Source organism: Pelodiscus sinensis, chromosome 5, assembly GCF_052426305.1.
Source record: "Pelodiscus sinensis isolate ZL-2025 chromosome 5, ASM5242630v1, whole genome shotgun sequence".
Taxonomy (NCBI): Eukaryota; Metazoa; Chordata; order Testudines; family Trionychidae; genus Pelodiscus; species Pelodiscus sinensis.
In genome coordinates, this window is record NC_143056.1 from 130,023,900 (window position 1) to 130,041,010 (window position 17,111).

The following is a 17,111-nucleotide window of genomic DNA, read 5'->3' on the forward strand; positions in this document are numbered from 1 at the left end:
CATGGTCACAGGATTTTTAAACAATCATACATTGCATGAGGTTTAAATCAATTTAAATCTGAAATTCTACAGTGTTGTAATTGTAGAGGTCAGAGCCCTGACTCAGAAAGGAGTTGGGGGAGGAGGGACGTTTGCAAGGTTATTGTAGAAGGGGTTACAGTTTAGCCTCCCTTGCTTTTGCACTGCTGGTGTAATACAGAGCCCAGCCAGTCAGCAGGTAGAATAAAACCTGGGATCGCCGGAGCATAGTGCATGAGCATCTACTGCCGGAGCTAAAACCCAGCTTCCTAGTAGCTAAGGGGTAGAGCAGCTTCATTAGTCTACCTTCAGAGCAGGGCTCCTGGCCAGCAGCTGCCACTCCCTAGCTGCCCAGCTCTGAAGGGGGTGCCACTGCCTGTACAACCCACACTCCTCTTGGGCGTGGTCCACTGTCATGTCTCTTGGTAAGGAGACCAGGCCTTCAAATTCATTAATGCCCTGGCTCTTTAACTGACTTTGAGGGGCACTGGGTGTTGCCAGGAATTCTCCATTCAGTGTCGCCCTCTTCCTCCCTCATTATTAACCTTTGCTCCCCCTACTCCCTGTTTTTTCATTTGATGGGCCACACCCTCATTTGAAGCCAGGGCTCTATGGCTCCTGCCCCTTAGCTAAGTGGCCAGGCCTTTGGTCTTGAGTAGGTGGCGCCCCCTCTTTCCCAGCCCTGTGATGCTAGAGTGGGGAGCCGTGTTCCCTGTAAGTGGAGCGCTTGGGCGATCGCTGAGAAAAGATTCGCATGCCGCCCAGCTAATTAGCAAAGCACCCATGGCTAGTTTCTTTTATTTCGGCTGGTGGTGCACATTTGCACATGCCTTGGTGCACCTAACATTTATTCTGCACATGGATGTAAGAGATTAGCAGGAACACTGGTGGGGGGGGGGTTGGCTTCCCATGCTACTGCTGCTTGCTGGAAACCGGCTGTTAAAAGAACAAAACCAGGGATGGGGTTGGGGGGCTAGTGCTGGCTTCGCAGAGCCCCCCAGCTCTCTGCACACGCTGTGATTTCCCATGCACAGAGACCCCAGACCCTGCTCTGGGAGGGGCCCAGCCACTCTCCCTCCCCTCCCCTGACAGGCCACACCCCCTTCCCAGAGGCCGCGCCCATTCCCAATAGCCCCCCCACCTTGATGCTTCAAGCCACGCCCCATTCAAATAGTCCCGCCTCTGCCTTGCAGGCCACGCCCAGGCCCTCATGGCCCCACCCTAAACCCGTAGGCCCCGCCCCTGCCGCTCAGGCCCCGCCCCTAACGCTCCCAGCCGCGCGCGGCGCCGGGGCTGGCCGCTCTCGCGAGAGGCTGGGCGGCTCCCGGAAGGCAGAAGCGGCAGCGGCGGCGTCATGTGCGGGGGCTGCGTAGAGACCGAGTACCCGGCCCGGGTAAGGGGCGGGGCCTGGCCCCTCCCTGCGTCACACCTGGCAGTGGGGACTGGCGCCGGGACTCCTGGGCTCGCTCCCTGCGGGGGGCGGGGCTAAAGGGGGAGGGGCTGGGAGCCGGGACTCTGGGCTCGCTCCCTGCGGGGGGCGGGGCTAAAGGGGGAGGGGCTGGGAGCCGGGACTCCTGGGCTCGCTCCCTGCGGGGGGCGGGGCTAAAGGGGGCGGGGCTGGGAGCCGGGACTCCTGGGCTCGCTCCCTGCGGGGGGCGGGGCTAAAGGGGGAGGGGCTGGGAGCCGGGACTCTGGGCTCGCTCCCTGCGGGGGGCGGGGCTAAAGGGGGAGGGGCTGGGAGCCGGGACTCTGGGCTCGCTCCCTGCGGGGGGCGGGGCTAAAGGGGGCGGGGCTGGGAGCCGGGACTCTGGGCTCGCTCCCTGCTCGGGGGCGGGGCTAAAGGGGGCGGGGCTGGGAGCCGGGACTCCTGGGCTCGCTCCCTGCGGGGGGCGGGGCTAAAGGGGGCGGGGCTGGGAGCCGGGACTCTGGGCTCGCTCCCTGCGGGGGGCGGGGCTAAAGGGGGAGGCGCTGGGAGCCGGGACTCTGGGCTCGCTCCCTGCGGGGGGCGGGGCTAAAGGGGGAGGGGCTGGGCGCCGGGACTCTGGGCTCGCTCCCTGCTCGGGGGCGGGGCTAAAGGGGGAGGCGCTGGGAGCCGGGACTCTGGGCTCGCTCCCTGCGGGGGGCGGGGCTAAAGGGGGAGGCGCTGGGAGCCGGGACTCTGGGCTCGCTCCCTGCGGGGGGCGGGGCTAAAGGGGGAGGGGCTGGGCGCCGGGACTCCTGGGCTCGCTCCCTGCGGGGGGCGGGGCTAAAGGGGGAGGGGCTGGGCGCCGGGACTCTGGGCTCGCTCCCTGCTCGGGGGCGGGGCTAAAGGGGGAGGCGCTGGGAGCCGGGACTCCTGGGCTCGCTCCCTGCGGGGGGCGGGGCTAAAGGGGGAGGGGCTGGGCGCCGGGACTCCTGGGTTCTCTCCCTGCTCGGGGGCGGGGCTAAAGGGGGAGGGGCTGGGAGCCGGGACTCCTGGGTTCGCTCCCTGCTCGGGGGGCGGGGCTAAAGGGGGAGGGGCTGGGAGCCAGGACTCCTGGGTTCTCTCCCTGCTCGGGGGGCGGGGCTAAAGGGGGAGGGGCTGGGAGCCGGGACTCCTGGGTTCTCTCCCTGCTCGGGGGGCGGGGCTAAAGGGGGAGGGGCTGGGAGCCGGGACTCAAGACTTGATGGAGGGGAGACTCCCATCTCCCTCTGCAGAATTTGCTCTCCTTCCCTTCCACCCCTCCCCCCGGTCACGGTGAGCAGCTGTGGGCCAGGCTGGGCTACCAGCTGCTCTGGGCACCTTTGGCGGCCCAGGTGCACCCCGCGTGCAGCCCAACGGGTTTGTCCTGCGCCCTGCTAGGTTCGCAGACTCCTGGTGATTTTATCGGGTGCGGCCCCAGGCCAGCGCCTGGCACTTCTGAAAATCCCTCCCGCGTCTGGGAGCCCCCCACATGTCAGGATCCCGATGCCTCTGCACGGCCTGACGCCAGCCCCTGCCCATGCCGTGGTAGGCGGCAAAGGAGTCACAGTGCGAAGCTGCCTAAGGGATAAGGAAATGATGCTGCAGAGATCGCGATGCCGTTACATAAACCAGCTATGCCTCCGCCTCTGGGCTGGAGTTACCTTGAAAAAGAGCAGAATGAGCAGAGCTCTGAGATAGTAACAAAAACAATGAGGGCGTAGAAAGACTGCTCTGGGGGAAGAGACTGAAAAGATGGGGCTGTTCAGAGAGGAGTTAAATTAGAGGGAACACAATAGAGAGATGCAAAAATATGAATGATAAGAGAAGGCAAGTCAAGCCCTTCGTTGTAACACAAGAACACAATGGGAGTTGAAATACAATACATGCATTTAAAACTATAAAAGGAAATACTTAATTGTGCTCTGTAAAACTTGTGGAACTCGTTGCCACGGGGTATTGCTGAGACCAAGAGGTTAGTGGAATTCAAAGAATTAGACACAGGGTTCATACACAATGACATTGACCATTCCTCTAACCCGTGTGAGTGCTGTCAGTAATTTCCACTGCATACAGTATTGCGGCATTGGGTGTTTGACAGTAGCACGGAGATGGGTGTGGACATTTCTTCTCTCAACACTGCAGGGTAACACTTGCCTGGAGAATGGATCCTTCCTGCTCAACTACGTGGGGTGTGTGGAGTGCAACAAGCGGGACTTTGTGCTGATCACAAACAGGGCCACGGACGACGATGATGGAGAGGAAATCATCACTTATGACCGTAAGGCGTTCCCCTTATTTTGCCCATCTAGCGATTGTGCACACAGCCACAGGCCTTAGGAACCCAGGCTGCAGAGGAGGCGAGGTGCTTTATTATTTCACCTGTTTAGGGGAGGAGTAGACCCATTACTTGGCTTGAATAAATTATAGGCTATCGGTTAGGCTCCAGTGGTTCCCAGACTTTTCGGCATCATGCCCCCTTTTTGATTTTTGAGAAACCCTCACACACACACACCCCCAAATAGCAGCAAAACTTGTTGAGCAAAAAAAAACAAAGGAACTGACTGGGGCTGAAAAACAAAAATAGCAGCAAAACTTAGGGAGAGGAGGATTGATGGGGAGGGGCTGGGTCACCTTATGCCCCCCCTGGAATTTCTTCATGCTCCCCCTCAGGGGGCATGCCCTCCAGTTTAGGAACCCATGGAGCCAGAGGGTGGTTGGAAAGATGGCTGGAGCTCCTGAAAGAGCTCTGAGTCAGGGAGCCAGGGAAAGAGAAAGTTGCTAAAATTTCTACTTTGCCATTCTCCTGTGATCTTCCTCGCAAGCTCCCTAGCACATAACTCCCTGGCTGGAACGTGCATAAGACCTTGTCTACCCATATAATCTGTCCAACTGAAATGAGCCCAGGGCGGTTCCCGTACCAGGCGCTGGGGTTTAAGGCCAGACAAGGTTAAATGATCAGTAAGGGCCACGTTTCTAGTCACGACCCTCGGAGGAGCTGTTGGAATAATCCCCCCTGAGGGAAGGGGCTTCTGCTCCCTCTCGCCAAGGCTTCAGATCCAGACCGCAGGCCTCCGGGAAGATCTGTTAGTCCTGGCCTGGGTGGTCCAGGAGGTCAGATGAGATGATCTGATGGTCCCATCTGGCCTTAAGCTAAGAATCTATAAATATGGGCATCTCCTCGCACGGATGCTGAGATACCAGCGTGAAGGAGTTTATATCCGAGTGGTTTGTCTCAGTACAGGAAAGGGGATGATCTCTTCTGGGATAACTTAGCTCATACCAGTATAACTAGATGGGTTAAAAAAAATCACACACACACACACACACACACACACACACACACAACACACACACACACACACACACACACACACACACCCTCCCCTGACAGAGCTAGAGCAATACAACCCTGTGTGGTACGGCACTGGCACTACAGCGAGTAAGCGTGTGCGTCACCGTGCTCAGAATCAGGGCCGTTCCAGGGCTGGAGGATTCCGGACTACTCTACATTCTCCTCCCCCCTCACCGGCTTCTCCACTGCCGAGACAAGGCAAGCGCCAGAGTCTCTCACCCGCCTGTTCGTGAGTCACCTGGGATCAGCGCCAGCGCCTGCCTCTGTGGCTGCCCACTACTCCCCATAAGCTGCTGCCTGAAACTGATGCCATTCTCGACAGCTTCACTGATATTCCCAGGTTGTGAACAGCCCCGTGACGCTGACCTGACTCATTAATGTCAATCTACTGCTGCTTGCGGCTTTCCTCAGACGCAATAGAGGGACTGGGGTTAACTGGCTGCAGAATCAGGGAAGCAGCACTGGGTCTGTTCGCATTTTGCATCCATGCCAGCTCACCCTTTGTTTTTAGAACATAAATTCTCTGGCACTTGCTTCCTAATCCCCGGAGTAAACCTCCTACTTGCCACGTGCGTGAGTTTTTTAAAGTCACATCAAAATGCAAGGAAGGAGAATGGAATGGATGTGGCGCGAGAGGGATTGTGTTTGACTGTGACTGCTGGATTTGGGCAGCCAGGTTAGTGACTTCGGAGATGCACTAGCCAGTTGTAGGCTCAGAGAGTCCGTTCCAGTGGAGCGTTCATAGATTCGTTGCCGTCTTTCTTTTAAATAGAGGCCATTCGCACCAGGTTGTAGGTTGACACGGGTAAGGAGTGGGGAATGGTTAAAGGTGGCATGTTCCCCTTAGTCCCCTGAATTCAGACAGCTCCTTTCCCGATGAGTTCAGGTTTTGGGATAGATGCGTGTGCTGCTTTGGGGGATGTCAAGGAGTAGAAAGTCTCCTTTTCTGGTCCAAGTTAGACAAGTTGGCTAGTTCTGAACTATTTCTCCTGCTCCCAGCCACAAATAGCCCTGCTCCCCTAAAAGAGTTTCTCCGAGCTTTTGGGGGGCTGTAAAATACAAATGTTAAAATTGCTTTGGTACATCCACAAAATGTAATGGAAGCCTGGGTGGGCCTAGCCATGGGGGATCCAAGGGGACTTGGCTTTGCCTTTCAGACCCCACTCCCCACCCTCTTGGGCCAGGAGGGCTTTTTGTCACCAATCCCAGATAGTAGGCCCTTGGTCTCCGATCAGTGCAATTTTCAGTCCAAAGAAACGAGACTCTCCCTGCCCCTGTGGTGAGCGAGCTCTCCCTCCAGGCTCTCTGGTTTTCGTTCCAGATGTGTGTAAGAACTGCCATCACATGATAGCCAGACACGAGTACACGTTCAGCGTGGTGGACGAGTACCAGGTACGTTGTCTTGTCGTTACCATGGAGCCACAGGCTCAGACCCCCGCGTTCGAATCATCCTTCAGCACGCCGGGCCCCCACGGGGTCTCGCTCGTCCCTGACAGCAGGCTGCCTGGCTTCCCCACTCCTTCGACTGAACCGTTTCAGCTCCAGCCCTCCTGCTTCACCCTGTGAGCTCTGCCCAGTGAGTCCAGCTGAGCTGGATGCATGGGAGAGACGTGCCCACTCTGCAGGGGCTGTGTGCGCGCTGACGCTCAGGGCTACCAAAACAGCTGGGTTTACGAGTCAGTGCACGGGAGGGCCGTAGGGGAGCACAGAGAAATGAAGGGTACCGCTGTACCAAGCCCATCCTGCTCCACCCAGAGCCCAGCCAAGCTTTGTTCAGGCTCTGTCTCAGTCCGACCTCTGTGGTCAGTTCCCACAGGAGAGCCCCGACTCCTTCCTACAGCCAGCTCTTATCCTCCACCTTCCTGGTTCTCTGCCGTGAGAACAAAGAGCCCCATATGCAAAATATGGGGGAAACTAGGGGGCATAAAAACATCACCCCCTAAATGTTATTTACTTATTCCCACTAGGGGTCACCAAATGAAATGAATAGGCAGCAGGTTTAAAACAAACAAAAGGAAGTTTTTCTTCACTCAGCGCACAGTTAACCTGTGGAACTCCTTGCCAGAGGATGTGGTGAAGGCTAGAACTTTAACAGGGTTCAAAAAGAAGCTAGATAGATTCATGGAGGTTAGGTCCATCCATGGCTGTTAGCCAGGATGTGTTGGAATAGTACCTAGCCTCTGTTTCTCTGGAGGTGGGTGACAGGGGAGGGATCACATAAGGATTTCCTGGTGTGTTCCCTCCCTCTGGAGCACCTGGTATTGGCCACTGTTGGCAGGCAGGACACTGGGCTAGATGGACCTTTGGTCTGACCCAGAATGGCCGTTCTTATGTCACTGAAAATCCCCCCTTTGTCACACATGCACCAATCACAGACACCACACTCCTTTGTTCCTACGAATGCCTTGAGACTTGCAAAGCCCAGGGAGTGGGGTCCCGGAAGCACAAGGTGCCCCGAAGTCCACAGCAGCCGGAGTAGGAAGTTGAGCTCTGTGGGTTTCCGTCTGGAGCTGCTCTTGCTTTGTAGGCTTCTGCAGGCTGTAGTTGCGGTGGGGCCCGTGGGGAGGTGCCCTGCGTCAGCCAGGGGAAGGGTCGAATTCGCTGCCCTGCCTGGGCTTGCTTAGGGCAGCTTCACTGCCACCTGGGGCTTGACTTCCCAGCTGTGCGCTCCACGCTGCCACTGCTGCGCTTCCGCCCGCTTGGCTTGGTCCCCGAGTCGGTCGACGGGGGCACCCTGCGGATGAGCGTCTCTCCAGCGCATCCAGGCAGCACAGGGGTTGGACTCTGTATCCCCCTGTGCATGGATGTAGCGGTTAGGGAACACAAGTCTCCTTGGGGAGGGTCTGTTTCCAAACGCACCTATGTGACTAGTCCCACGGACTTTGAATAGGACTTGGGGTCCTAACTCCCTTAGGCGCCATAGAGAATCCCAGCCCGAGTGCTTAGGACCCGATGCCACGGGGGCAGGGCTGAGCACCTCCCACCCACACTCACACAGAGCGGAGAGAGCGCAGGACCCCGCTGAATCAGGCCTTAGGGTGGACACCCCGCCAGCACGCCTGCTGGAAAAGCCACAGCTGTTCATTTCTTATGCACAGGAAAGTCCGCAGGGGTCTTCAGGTCGAGTCCAGCCTAAGAGGCAGCCCCAGGCCCACAAGCCTCCGGCCCGATGGGTGTAACCCGCCCCCTACCCTGGCTAGCTGTGTTCTCCCTCCCCCTTGGCACCGGGTTTGGCAGCCCTGCCTGTGCAGCATGGTGGGAGATGGCCAGACCGGTGGAGGCAGATGGGGAGCAGGTGGTGCTGGAAGAGGGGACAGCTCGGGCGGACCCTGGATCCCCCCCCGGCAGTGGGCACAGCTGCACCTCAGCAAGAGGGGCCGGGTTGCCGAGTTTGGCAGTGCGTCGGCTGGACAGGCGGCTGTGGGGCATCCCAGCGCTGTGGGGCCGTTGCTAGCGGCTCTGAGGTGCACCTTCAGGCTGCCCGCACCAGAGGCAAAGCCAGGGAAGTGGCTGGAGCCAAGCTGGGGAAGCTGGAGTTAGCCTGTGTCTGTTCCACGCCCACCGTTGCTGGAGCGTGCTCTGATTCTGGGGTTGGGCGCCGTGTGTGAGTGCCAGAGGGAGCGAGCGGGCTCGGCTGTGTATTTCCGGAGTTGTCCCACCTGTGAGAAGCCTCCGCTCCTCTCTCCCCTTCTATCTGGGAGGGGCGTGTTTCTGTCAGGCCCAGACGCCCCGCACCCCGGGATACCTAGAGGCCTCCGTATAAAGCTGATCCCGGCTCTGCTTGCTGCAGGGCTGGGCTGCTGGGCCACCGTGGGAGCGCTCGTCTGTGTGGGGTGGCCGATTCCCTGTGCAGTTGGCGGCATGAAAACAAGGCCAGCGGTTTGCAGCCTGGACGGCTAAAAGCTCCAGCGGCCTTGTCCTTCCCTCCTGGCAGTGCCTGCATTGCCCAAGCCAGCATGGCGCTGCCTGGCCATGGTGTGGTGAGCCTCCGGGGAGAGGAAGACCAGCCACCTGCAGCTCCTGTGAGCCCCAAGTGGGGAAGTGCAGGTCTGGGCCCGAGGGGCGCTGCGAAGCAGAGGAGGGTTTGTCATAGTGTGGGCCCCCAGCTGCCATCAGTCAGGTGTGACTAGGAGGGGGATTGGGGAAAAGGAAAATGGAGCTGGGTAAATTCCTTGCGCCTCTAACCCTGGCCCTTCCTCTAGGGGAGGCTCTGGTCACGTTCCCTGGTGCGTAGTTATTTGGGAGGCGAGACCTGCACTTTGAACCAGGAATCTGTGAACAAACCCAGCTCCCTGTCCCAGGTCTTGCGCTCCCCCGAGCAGCGTGTTCCAGGGCAGCCCAATGCAGCCTCCGGTGACTAGGAACAAGGGCTGCAGCCGGGGGAGCGGACACTTGGACAAGCTTTGTGCTCTGGGTGCAAACCAGGTGGACGAGCCCCAGGACCACGAGTGCAAGCAGAGAAACATGCAACAGGCACAGGGAGGTAACGAGGCCTCTTTGGCCTGGTACCGGAGTCCCCCCCCCCCCGACGGGGGCTACAAAGGGGACAGCTCAGAAAAGAGCGAAGAGGAGGAGTCCAGCTCTGAAAAGCTGCTTCTAGCGGAGGCTGGACGAAGCCCACTCGGTTTTGTTTGACCAAGAGACGGTGGAGCAGAGACTTGATCACGGTTCCGCAGGGCAGATTTCTGCGAGCAGGGGCCCTGTGATCTGCCAGAGACCGGCCGCGCGCGCTCCCGGGGCTAGGCACCCCAGAGGGACGTGTTCAGATTGGAGGGTGCCAGTGTTTAACAGGGAGGGACGTTACCCAACGGACCACAGTCTGACCCAGGGGCGGGGCGGCTGTACCCCCGGGCTGGGTGGTCTCTGCAGCTCGGCTCTGGCTCAGCTCGCAGTTCTGGATGCAGGCGTGGGGGGGGGAGGTTGAGGCAGGAGGCCAGGCTTGCTGGGCAGAACAGGCCCTTCTGGGCTCGAGATGCCCACGGGCAAGTCCCCTTCCCAGGTAGAGGTGCCGACTGTTCAGGGATAGTCTGTGCCCCTCCCCCCCGCTCCACGCTGACTTTTCACGCTTGCTGTCTGCTCGCCTGCTGCGTCTCCCGACCGTGCGAAGCCGTTGGCTGGCGGGGGCTGCTTGCCTGCTGATGCTGGTCCCAGGCAGCTCCCAGCTGCGCTGCTGCCCTGCCGGGCATTGCGTGGGAGCCTGGGCGCTTTGTCTGGAGAGGGAGAGGAGGAGGCTGGAGGCGCCTGCCAGGCTGAGGCTGAGCTGTGGGCCACTCTCCCGGGGGAGCGGTGGATGCCCCAGTTCCTGGGGCGTTTTAAACTGGAAGAGACTCCCCTGCTGAGTAGCTGGGAGGGAGCAATGCAGCCTGGCCCCTGGGGGAAACCAGCAGGCCCCATAGGTCTGGTCTGGCCGCCAGGGAGGCGTTTTGCCACTTGCCTGGCTCGGGCACCCGTTCGGTCTGTGGCTCTGGGGGGCAGGCTCCCTGCCAGCTGGGGCAGGCGTTTCCTTGCTCTCTCAGGCCTGCACAAGTCCCCCGGGGGTGAGCCAGGCAGGGGCAAGCCGCCAGCTAACGTGCTCTGGGCGGCCGTCCAGCGTGGCACTCGCTTGGGCGTGCTGTGTCCTGGGGACAGGCTGTGGAATCTCTGCCCCCTGGTGGCCCACTGTGGCACGGCTCCTCCAGCCTCAGTTTCCCTCCAGGGCTTCGCTGCTCAGCAGCCCCCTGTGGTGTGGTGCCGCAGCGGCCCTGCCCCCCAGCCGGCTCACACCCACGCTCTGCCCCTACAGGGGTAGCCAAGCTGTGAAACAAATGCAAGGAGCTCAGAACAGAGGGTCGTCCGGGCCCGTTAACTCTTGCCTGGGCTCTCAGGGTCGGGCCCCGCCCCACGTCCGGCAAGGAGGCCCTAACCCACAGCCATTGAGAGCAGATCTGCTTCCCTGCCCAGGCTGGACCTTCTGCCTTCCTGCCCCCGCTAGACTTAACTCCTCCCTCCTGGCCTGACCCTGCATCGGGTGTAGTGGGGTGGGGCTGCCTGGTCTCCATAACCCCTCTGTGGCCAGGGTGGGGGTGCGCCCCCACGTCCCCTGCCCCAGCCCAAAGGAGTGTTGCCCCCGGATCCCCGGCCCCGCCTGACGCGCGCTCTCGTTGCAGGAGTACACCATGCTGTGCCTGCTGTGCGGCAGGGCCGAGGACTCCATCAGCATCCTGCCCGACGACCCTCGCCAGGCGGCCCCCTTGTTCTGAGCGTCTGGCCGCCGTCCTGCACCTGTCCTTGCCAGCGCCATGTCATTAAACACCTGCCTTGTGTTGGGACTGAGTCGCCCACAGCCTGGCGCCCTGCACCCCCTCACTGCCTCGGCCCCCCGCCTGGCATGCGGGGATGGGTGGCCGGCCTGCCTGGAGGAAGAGGGGGACGGGGTAGCTGGCCTGCCTGGAGGAAGAGGGGGACGGGGTAGCTGGCCTGCCTGGAGGAAGAGGGGGACGGGGGGTTGCTGGCCTGCCTGGAGGAAGAGGGGGACGGGGTAGCCGGCCTGCCTGGAGGAAGAGGGGGACGGGGGGTTGCTGGCCTGCCTGGAGGAAGAGGGGGACGGGGTGGCCGGCCTGCCTGGAGGAAGAGGGGGACAGGGTAGCTGGCCTGCCTGGAGGAAGGAGGGGGTGATGGGGGGTAGCCGGTCTGCCTGGAGGAAGAGGGGGACGGGGTAGCTGGCCTGCCTGGAGGAAGGAGGGGGATGGGGTAGCTGGCCTGCCTGGAGGAAGGAGGGGGCGATGGGGGGTAGCCGGCCTGCCTGGGAGACAGGCTGTGTGTTTAGGAGCAGAGGGGGAGGAGTGGGTAGGGCCTTGGCTCAGACCTGGGTTACAGCTACTGTCATGTCCTGGGGCCCTCCTCTGGATGTGCCCACCTCTGCCAGGGTAATTTGGCAGCCGGTGCCCAGGGGCGCTGCTTGGATCTAGTTTTTACACGTTTCTAATAAAATTCACCCTGGCTGCCATTACAGAACCCACAGGTGACCCCCCGCCTGCTCCCCTGGGCCCGCCTGCGGGGCTGGCTGAGTGGGCCGCCCCCCTCGGGAAGAGGCACAGAGCGGCTGTTCAGGCGTGCGCAGGGTCGTGAACTGAGCGCTTTGGGGCAGCGGTGGGATCCCCCAGGTTGCTGTCCCCTGCCTGGCTCAACCGGGCCCCGATCCTGCCTGGTGCTGCAGCCGCACAGAACAGCGGAGCTGCCTGCAGCCAGCCCAGCCCCCGGGGAGCGGTGGTTTCATCCCCGCAGGGGGCTGCCCTCCATAACCCCCTTCCCCTTCCCCCCAGGCTCTGGTGGGCCCCGCCGTGCAGCTCCCTCCGGCTGGCAGTGCCCCTCAGCGGGCGGGGCGGAGAGCGGGGCCGGCCCGTCACCGTGTTTGCTGGCTACAGCCTGCCCACGCAGGGTGCCGTGGAAACGCGGCTGCTGGGAACCCCCGAGCCCAGCGCTAAGGGGCCTGGTGGGAATGGGGCCCGGCGGCAGGACCCTGGCTGCTTCCCACCAAGCCCGGGGCGGGGTGGGGCTGGCCGACCTGCCTGGGCGGGTTTGCATGCGGGGGGGCTGTGCCCCCTGACAGAGGGAAAGGGGCTGGGCTGGTGAGGTGCCCACAGCTGTTACGGGCAGGGAAATGGGCCACGTTACGCCCAGCCGGCGCCCTGCCCCCGCAGAGCACATGAAGCCAGGGCCCCTGCGCTGGGAGGGGTGGCCAGGCGTGGGCAGGTCTGTGCTGCCCCACAGAAATGGGGTGCTGGGGGGCACCGTGTGTGCTAGTGCCCGTGTGTCCCCGACTAGCCAGGCGCTGTCACTTGGCTTTAGCACGGAGCACCTGGCTGGGCCTTTTCCTCCAGCCATCCCCAGGGGCTGCACCAAGTGCCCCCCCAACAAGTGGGGCAGGTGAAGCTTGGCATGGGGGCGGGGGCAGCCTGGCCTGACTGCCAGGTGGGTTAAGTTCTGCAGGAGAGAGGTGAAGAGGTGACTTGCTCCCACCTCCCAGGGGGCCACCGGGGAGGAGTTTCCTGCTAGAGGCCTGGGCACAGCAAGGGCTGGTGGGGGGAACGGAAACCAGCTATTCAGAGGAGCTTTTAACAGGAAGGGGAGGTGAGTGGCGGAGCCACCGCCCCAAAGGCAGCCCGGGGAGTCTAGGCACCATGCCTCCCGCACAAGGGCTGCGGCCTGTTACACAGGAGGTCGGATTGGGTGAGAAGGGCCTGACCCCAGATCTACAGCCAGGGCCCTCACCACTAGGCTGTGCTGCCCAGGGGCACTGTAATGGGAGGCAGGGAGCTAAAACCCCTGGCCTGGTTGGGGACACTTCATTGCTGCCAGCAAGACAAAGCCTTGTTCCTGGGGAACATTTGGGGACCACTCCCCCCTCCCCGGCAGGGCAGGGCAGGGCAGGGCAGGGCAGGGCTGGGCTGGGCGGAGAGCAGGGCTGGAGACACCACTGCCAGCTCCTCTCCCAAAACACTTGGCCCTGTTATGCTGGCGCCCAGCAGCCCCATTGTGCTAGGTGCTGCACGTGCTCAGTGGGAGATGCTGTCTTCCCCCCAGGGTTGGGGGGTGAAGGGGAATTGGGAAGGGCTGGGACTAGAACCCAGCTCCCCTGCAGCTTAGCCCACCACACTAGCTGCTAGACCACAGGCCCAGGCCAAGGTGCCCTCTGTGACTCCCACCCCAGAGCCACCCCGGCTGCGATCCTGGAGGCAGGGCAGAGCAGAGGAGGGAGGGGGCGTGGTGGGGACCATGGCAGCAGGGACCCACCTTGGGCTGCCTTAGTTGGGGCCGGGAGCCACGAAGGCCCCCCGGCTCTCTGCTGTCTCCGGTACCATTGCTGGGTCTGTCGCGTCCAGGGCCGGCCCTGCCCCCAGCAACGGGCTCAGACTCTCGGCAGCCTCTGGCCGTGTCGGTCCCACCCGCGGCAGGCGGAGCGGGGGCTGGAGCGCAGCTCGGCAGCAAGGGAGGGGCCAGTCCCTGGGGCGCACAAAGGGGGCCTGGCAATAGGCTCATTCTGACCCACGGGCTGCTCCAGCCGCCCCAGAGGAGCCAGATGGGCCCTGTTGGTGGCAGGGCAGCGCCAGGGCTGATGGCCCCCAGGTGGGGCTTGTGGCATGGGGCAGCAGCTCTGAGTGGTGCTCCTGGAAGGCAGGCCCTGGGCAGCTGTACGGGGGGGGGGGGGCTACCACACTGGGGGCTGGGCTGGTAGAGGGACGAGCTTGGGGGAGAAATCACTTCCTGGTCCCTTGCACCGGGTGGGGGTGGGGAAGGCTTCCTGGGTGAGGGCATGCAGCCCCTGCCGGGCACGGCCCCTGATGTGCGGCAGAGGGGCTGGGCTTGCCAGGGGCTGCAGAGTGTCTGGGTTTGCTGTGGGGCCCGGGCTGGTACCATGCCGAGGGGCTGTTGGCCTTTGGCAAGACTCTGCAGCCCTTTCACCCACCTCACAAAGAGCTGTGAACCCGCTTGGCCCTGGGGCACCGGCCCTCTCAGCCAGTTTAACGGGCAGGGCCCCTCCCTCCCTGCCAGCCTGGGTGACGGGCATCCCTGTGCCCAGCTTGCTGCCCTGGGCACGCACTGCTCTGTGCACAGCCCCTGGGAGCGCTCAGGGCCCTGCCGTTTTCTCCATCCTCCCCTGGCAGTAGCAAGGGCTCAGGCCCCTTTGCCCACATGGCTGGGATGAGACTGGGGGAGGGGGGGGGGGAAAACGAAGCCTTGCAGGCTGCCCTCCTCCCCTGGGAAGGCCGCTTCCTCCTGGCCGAGGGAGGCGGCTGATGCTGGGCTTTGCCGCGAGGGCGGGGGTAGGAAGTACAGACGCAGGCCTCCTTCCAGCTTGTTTATTGGACCCAGGCTGTGCCCAGGGGCCGAGCGGGCAGCTCCTTTACCCCCGTCGGGCCCCCCCCGTGCAGTTTAGAAGGGGGCCGTCACCCGGTAAAGTGCTGGCGCCGGCCCCGGGGGCTGCGGCCAGGGAGCGGTGGGCCGGCTATTTGGCGAGCTTGAGGAGGCGCTGGATGTCGGGCTCGATGGCGCTGGTCTGGAAGCGGGGGCTGTAGCGCTTGAAGGGCTCCCCCTCGGGCCCCACCAGGAACTTCTCGAAGTTCCAGGAGAGGTCGTCGCGGCGCACCGGGCTCCACACGAGGAACTTGGGGTCGGCCATGAGGGCGGCGGGCTCGTCGGCCGGGGCGGGCAGGTGGGCCTTCAGGTAGGCGAAGACGGGGTGCACGTCCTGCCCGTTCACCTGGCACTTCTGCAGCAGCGTGAAGTTGGGCTCGAAGCCGCCGCCCGGCCGCACGTACTTGAGGCTGGGGAGGATTTCCTCGTTGGTGCAGTTCTCCTGCCGGGCAGAGCACAGGGCGTGGTGGAGCCTGGGGATGGACGGGAGCCCAGCCTGGCCCCCCCCCCCCGCCCTGCTGCCGTGACTCATGGATGGTCCCAGCCCCCGCCACGCTGGCCAGGCCTGTTCTGCCAGGTGTGTGTTTGCCTTCCCTCTGGCCCGCTCCCCGGCAGGAATGCAGGGCGTGACCGAGATCCCACCAGCCTAAGCCGCACAGCCCCTGGCTGAGCAGGAGTGTGTGTGTGTGGGGGGGGGCAGTGTCCTGCCTGACGGGGGTCCCATCCTCCGCGGTGCCAGGTGCCTGGCTGAGAGACAGTCCCTGCCCGGTGAGCCCACACGCTGAATGGACAAGACAGGCAAAGGGGAAACTGAGGCAGCAGGCAGAGAAGTGACTTGCCATTGGGCACCCAGTAGATCTGTGGCAGGGCTGGGGAGAGACCCCGGGTGTCCTGTGTCATTGACTTGCCCCCTGGGGCGCGTGGAGCTGGGAAACACCCTGACCAGCGCCAATGAAAACTGGCTTGTACGGTCCCAGCAGGGAAGCCCCTGCCCAGGCTCCTGGAAGGGACCCAGCCACCCTGCCCCCTCTCTAGCTGCTCTCGTTCTCACACTGGCCTGGTTCTGGGGGGCAGCCCGGGGAGGCATCCGCACGCTGGGGCCCGCCTCTGCCGCCTGAGGGTGGAGCCGCTCCAACGCCCTCCCTGGCTGCCTCTGGGGGCTTGTGGCCAGGAGGAGCCAGCCAGGCCAGGGAGAGGGATGGAGGCCGAGAGGAGAAACACCCGAAACCCACACGCTGCGCAGCACAGGCCCCCGGGCTTTTGGATGCAGCGGTGGCTGACATGAGCTAGTGCAATGAGACCTGCTTGTGCCATGCAAGAGGGCATGAGCTGGGGCAGGGGTGCTCCTGCCCCACGTCCTGGTGCAAGGCAGCGCGGCAGAAAGCAGCCCGTTCCCTGGGCTCTGGAACTGATTTCCAGGCTGGACTGAGCACCATGCTGCTGCGTGGCCAGGGCTGGGCTCCTCCCTGCCATGTGCGCACCCGCGGCTGCTCTGCTCTGGCAAGACGCCACAGGAGGAGCAGGGGCTGCATACATCCCCTGTTCCCAGGCCCCAGCTGGCGGGAGTCCCCCAAGTGCCGAGCCAGTGCCGGAGGGGGATGATCCTGCAACCCGCAGGGCTCCCTGGGGAGGCAGGGGATATGGGGGAGGGGGCCCACGTACCTGGTAGCCAAACTGGTTGCACGGGAAGCCCAGCACGACCAGCCGGCGGGGGTAGCGGGCCTGCAGCTGGTTGAGCTGGGTGTAGTCCCGCACCGTCGTGCCTCAGAGAGACGCCACGTTCTCGATCAGCACCACCCGGCCCCGGAAGTTGTTGAAATCCACCTTCTCCCCGTGGAGGTCGGTGGCGCTGAGGTCGTAGAAGGACTTGGCGACGTGAGCCATGGCTGCAGCCGAGCAGTGAGCCCTGCCCACGGTGGGCGCCGGCTTAAGGCTCCCTGCGCCCGCCACGTGATTGGCGGCTCCAAAGGTCTCTCCCGCCCTGGCACGCGTGGGAGGGGATTGGAGCGCTCACCTGCCAGCGAGCCAGCTCTTTCCAGCCCAAGAACAAAGCAGCAGGTCAGAGCTGTGCAGGTGTCAGTGCACAGCCAGCTAGTGCAGGCAGGAAATCCAGGCCAACCTGATACGCTGGCTAGCTTGTAATTCAAGTCTGCCGGCTCCTCTAGCAGAGACATTGCGCTGGGGGGAGAATCAGACAAGGACTGGTACGTGTCCACTGGCCCTAGACATCTGGAGATCAGGGCCCCACAGGGCCTGGTGCTGCCCAGACACACAGCTGAGATAAGGGCTCTGTGGGGCTGGGCGTTGCCCAGATACAGCAAGAGGCAGGCCCTGTCTCTCAACTGTTTCAGCCTCCCCAGCCACAAGTGTTCAACCCTGGGGAACAACACAGGCCGTTTCAAACATAACACGACTCCGTTGGGG

The 17,111-nt window shown here is 62.7% G+C and overlaps 2 protein-coding genes across 2 annotated transcripts; one reads left to right on the top strand and one right to left on the bottom strand.

The window, feature by feature from the left end:
- The first annotated feature begins 1,259 nt into the window (after positions 1-1,259).
- Positions 1,260-11,101, top strand: CHURC1 (churchill domain containing 1). Its single transcript, XM_075929136.2, has 4 exons — positions 1,260-1,411; positions 3,584-3,719; positions 6,115-6,185; positions 10,940-11,101. The coding sequence occupies exons 1-4, from the start codon at positions 1,373-1,375 to the stop codon at positions 11,030-11,032; spliced, it is 339 nt and encodes a 112-aa protein (XP_075785251.2). The 5' UTR covers positions 1,260-1,372; the 3' UTR covers positions 11,033-11,101.
- Positions 11,102-14,617: 3,516 nt separating this feature from the next.
- On the bottom strand, positions 14,618-16,871 carry GPX2 (glutathione peroxidase 2). Its single transcript, XM_075929120.2, has 2 exons — positions 16,350-16,871; positions 14,618-15,129 (listed from the first exon to the last, which is right to left on the bottom strand). The coding sequence occupies exons 1-2, from the start codon at positions 16,569-16,571 to the stop codon at positions 14,779-14,781; spliced, it is 573 nt and encodes a 190-aa protein (XP_075785235.1). The 5' UTR covers positions 16,572-16,871; the 3' UTR covers positions 14,618-14,778.
- Positions 16,872-17,111: the final 240 nt, after the last annotated feature.